We start from the raw sequence: 4678 nt of genomic DNA on the forward strand, positions 1-4678 counted from the left end.
CCCAAATAAACAAAACTGGAGGAAAGCAACTTCAAAACCCACTGTGGCAGAAGAAAAGACATCCGTATTATGGATTGGATCCAGGATGCTGTTCCCACACAGAGGTCAGTGCCCAGCAGACAGTGAACTGTAGATGATAATCTGATATTGATGTTAAAATGTTCAGTGTGTTGTGTAATGAGTGCACATTAATGCATATAAAGCTATAAAGCTATAAAGCTTCAGTCTTTATAGCAGGCATCTGAATGTGACTGCCACATCCACCCATATATCTATTCTTTTATAGCATCAATCTGAACCCTGATTCAATCCCTGCACAAACTTGACAAAAGCATTTCCAAAATAAAGAATCATACACCTCTCCCAAGATGTTAAAAAAATCTGTGGGGTTACAAAAAAGATATGCCTTATCTTTACAATGCCAAAGGTTGTTTTTGTCCTGCTATCTGGCTTGCACTGATGGTCATATCTACAGAATACTTGTCGTTCAGTATCTCATTGGTTTGAAATGAAAATATCTCAATGTTAGATTGTTAAAACCCAATGATCTTTCAGTATAAGACCTACCTGCACTGGAATTTTTTTTGCAACGGTTGTATTTTTACCCTTTTTTTGTCTACCTCTAAAGAATGCATATTAATTATGCACACCCTTTATGAGTGAGTATTCATGAGTGTATAAGTGCACAGTCCTGGTGACAAGCCGCTTTAGCCCTAAAGGCATAGCTTTTGCAAATATTTTTCTATAAAATATTATTGGTAGGCAGAGTATTAAAAACAAAAACCATAAATACCCATTTTTGTGTTGAAATGGGTATAACTGTTTGGATTTGCAGACTTTTGCACACATTTGTAGGTAATAATGTTTGCACAACATTTTGGGTCAGTAAGATTTTTATGCTCTTATGCTCACCAAGGCTGCATTTATTTGATCAAATACTCTGAAAACATTAATAATACGAAATATTACAATTTAAATTAACTCAACTTTTCCATTTTAGTCATTACTCCAGTCTTCAGTGTCACATGATCCTTCAAAAAACTTGCTTACGAAACATTTCTTATTATTATCAATGTTTAAAACAATGTACTGTTTAATATTTTTGTGGAAACCATGATATGTTTTTATCAGGATTCTGTGATGAATAGAAAGCTATAGAGAAAAGTATTTATTTGTAATAGAAATCTTTTGTCAAATTATTAATGTCTTTACTGTCACTTTTGATCAATTTTGATCATTTCCTGAGTTTGCTTATTTTAATAAATACGCTACCATTTCATCCTTTCATCATAGAAAGTGACAAAAAGTATTAATATCTTCCAAAATATTTTTTTTGAATAACCCCAAACTTTTTAATGTATGCATGTATATTACATGTGTGTATTATTATTATTTAAGTTTTTGTAAAAGGCACAAAAAAAAAAATCCTGATAAAATAATTTCTGGGGAAAAAAATCAGAGTATAAAATAAGACTCAAACACAGAAGCACATTTAGACCAATTTATTGTGTTTCATCAAGAGTTTGGTTGTTTTATCTCAAGAGTTCTTGTGCTGGTTGTTCTTGTTTGCTGGTTCTCACTTGGTCTCGGTAACTGCCTGGGTGGAGGAGATCACTTTGCCGTCCTTAACCTCCTCTACAATAGTTACCACTTTGCGAGTAGTTGAAGTTGAGGTTTTGGATGAGGACACTGCAGTTTGAGTGCTTCTGAAGTTGGGGGAAAAAATGGGGAAAAAAGTACTCAGAATCATCTCAATCTCATTCTGCTTCCTATAATTTACTGAGAAATCAGGGTGTGAATGTGTATTTTAGCATCTCACCCAGTAGCCTCTCCATCCAACAGTCTTCTGTACTCTGCAATCTCCATCTCCAGTCTGGCCTTGATGTCCAGAAGCATCTTATACTCTTGACCTTGGCGCTCCAGATCGGCACGAAGTGACATCAGCTGCTGTTCCATGCTGCTCACTTGCGCTTGGTAGCCGGACAACATGGAACCGTAGCGGGCCTGTGTCTCTTGTAAAGTGCCTTCCAGTGACGATTTCTGTTGAGGGAAAAGTCATTATTCTAAAGGCTATGTGATGTATCAAAGCTGCAAATTTCAAGACTGACCTGGTCATCTACTTACCATGCTGAGTTGTGATTGTAATTCGATTTGAAGACTCTGGAGTGTGCGTTTAAGCTCATTGATTTCTGTTTTGGATGATTGAAGGTTTTCTGTACTTTCAACGACGACTTTGTTGATGGATTCGCTCTATGAGAGACAATCCATAGAAGAGCAGTCAGATAAGATCTTTGGTTTTGAATTGGTTTTGGTTTCTTTTGACAAATATAAACTAATCTAATTTTACCTGGGCCTGGAACCAGGCATCGAGTTCTCTTCGGTTTTTAGCAGCAACGCCCTCGTAGTGCTCACGGATTTCAGCCATGACCTTTGCCAGGTCTTCCTGTGGTGCTGCGTCAACCTCTACATTGACCTGTCCAGTCATCTGGGCACGTGCTGCCAAGAGTTCCTAAAGATGTAAGAAGAAACCACTGAGTATTTGCTTCGTTTAGAGGAATCACTTATTTAGCAAAGAGTATGAACCAATCACCAGCTTACCTCCTCATGGTTCTTCTTGAGGAAGATCAGCTCTTCTCTCAGCCCCTCAATCTGCATCTCCAGATCAGATCTGGCCATTGTCAGCTCATCCAGCACCCTTCTCAGCCCAGCAATATCTGCCTCTACAGACTGCCTCATGCTCAGCTCATTCTCATATCTGCAGAGAAATTAAACCATTGTAAATCACTTGGACCCATTTGAGATGTTGATGGCTTTTTTCTTAGTCATATGTGGACTTACTTGACTCTGAAGTCATCTGCAGCCAGCTTGGCATTGTCGATGCTAAGGTAGATGCCTCCATTAATACGAGTGGCATCCTGGATCTTCAGGGGACAAGAATATAGCCACATTTAGATATCTCTTGAGAATTATTTGATTTTAGTATTAAAATATCTCTTACATATATCAAATACAAAGACAAAGTTCTCAAAGATTTAAATGGTTATTTATGTCATTCTCATAAACTGCATATGATGTTCTTTATTTAGCACATTATTAGTATACAGGTAAGTTAACAAAAGATAAGTAGTTATTTATTTACTAATAACTGTTTCATTTTTTTCTTCTGACAATACCACATACTTTGTTCTGGAGATCATTGATAGTAGCGTAATAGGCACTGTAGTCACGAGAAGCGGGGGACGTCTTGCTCTCCAGGAACTGGCGGATCTTCAGCTCAAGATCAGCATTAGCCTTCTCAAGGGTGCGCACCTTCTCCAGGTAGGTGGCCAGACGGTCATTGAGGTTTTGCATGGTGGCTTTCTCATTTGCAGATGCATCAATTCCATCAGCCAGGTTGAAACCAGCACCACCTCCGAAACCAGCACCACCTCCGAAACCAGAACCACCTCCAAAACCAGAACCACCTCCATAGCCACCACCTCCAGCAGAGAAAGAACGAGAAGCAGAGGCACTGGAGATGCGGGTCCCAGATCCTCCAGCTCCACCGTACATGCTGCCAGCACGCATGCTAGACACACGACCACCGCCGCCTCCACCGGACATGGAGAACTGAGATCCTCCTCCCATGGAGAACTGAGATCCTCCTCCCATGGAACTACGTGCGTATGAGACAGACATGATTGCAGAGGAGGCTTGCTGTTCTGCTCTTTGACTGAAGAAAGTGTGAGAAGTGAGGAAATTATGACCCCATGATCTTCTTTTATTTGGAATTAGAGGGAGGCAACGACCAGGATGGGCGTTTGTTTTAGTCAAGGAGGTGGAGTGAGAATCCATTGCCTCCCTCTCCAAAACAAACACAGGGTCACATGCACTCACACAGCATTCAGCCAACTGCAGGGTTTTAATGTGTTTAAGATCAAGTCCAGATTTGCTGGATTTTATATTTTACCATAGGGAAGAAAGAAAATAGTATGTCTAAGTTTTTGTAGTTTAGTTAAAAAACCTTTTGTGCACTCAAATTCAGTGGATTTTAAAGGAACATAATTGTACGTATATATGGTCTATGGTACATAATATATATATGGACGATATAGAGTGTGTGTGATACTGTATATATGCGTATATACTTGCACATCTGGACCGTTATATCAACTTGGACTAAAATACATATATCCAACCTTAACAATACATTCTAAATGTTTAATACAGTACATCATAAGTATATATTGTTTAGAAAAATACTGCTAACAAAATTCAACTAACATTTTAGTCACCCTAATTTCTTTTGAACCTGAGGGGAAAACGGTGCTGCAAATACAAGAACTAGGAAAGTGAGAGTTTCTGTCCTCAGGGTGCCAATACTGAGCCACACCCAGAGAGCAAGCTGCAGCAAAGCCACAGTTATTACATACAAGATTATAGAAATAACAGAACGGTTCATATCCTTTCATTAGAAAATACATTTTATTTATAACTCTTAAAGTTTAGCCATCAAAATCTCAAGTGATGCATTTTGTTTGGATTAAATCATTATTTACACTATCCTTGTTAAATCTTCCAAAAATATGAAGATAAGCCTTAAAGTTGTTGCCATGGTGACAAGAATAAAGTACAAAAACAAATAAGCAACCAACCAGAACAAAAGGGAAGAATATTTAGCAAGCGTTACAGACGTAAA

General features: G+C 38.4%; 1 protein-coding gene across 1 annotated transcript; it reads right to left on the reverse strand.

Moving 5' to 3' along the window:
• Positions 1–1487: 1487 nt before the first annotated feature.
• On the reverse strand, positions 1488–3776 carry krt91 (keratin 91). Its single transcript, XM_084130543.1, has 7 exons — positions 3181–3776; positions 2839–2921; positions 2599–2755; positions 2348–2509; positions 2125–2250; positions 1820–2040; positions 1488–1706 (listed from the first exon to the last, which is right to left on the reverse strand). The coding sequence occupies exons 1-7, from the start codon at positions 3676–3678 to the stop codon at positions 1577–1579; spliced, it is 1377 nt and encodes a 458-aa protein (XP_083986669.1). The 5' UTR covers positions 3679–3776; the 3' UTR covers positions 1488–1576.
• Between the last annotated feature and the right edge of the window lie 902 nt (positions 3777–4678).

This window comes from Abramis brama (genome assembly GCF_963993115.1).
Source record: "Abramis brama genome assembly, chromosome: 12".
NCBI classification, from domain to species: domain Eukaryota; kingdom Metazoa; phylum Chordata; class Actinopteri; order Cypriniformes; family Leuciscidae; genus Abramis; species Abramis brama.

Bases quoted from the DNA above. Each gene is read 5' to 3' on its own strand.
- krt91 (XM_084130543.1), bottom strand. From the start codon at position 3,678: ATGTCTGTCTCATACGCACGTAGTTCCATGGGAGGAGGATCTCAGTTC. The intron at 2,756-2,838 runs GTAAGTCCACAT...ATTTCTCTGCAG, and splicing joins GCAGATGACTTCAGAGTCAA to ATATGAGAATGAGCTGAGCA. The intron at 2,041-2,124 runs GTAAGTAGATGA...TTCCCTCAACAG, and splicing joins TACAATCACAACTCAGCATG to AAATCGTCACTGGAAGGCAC.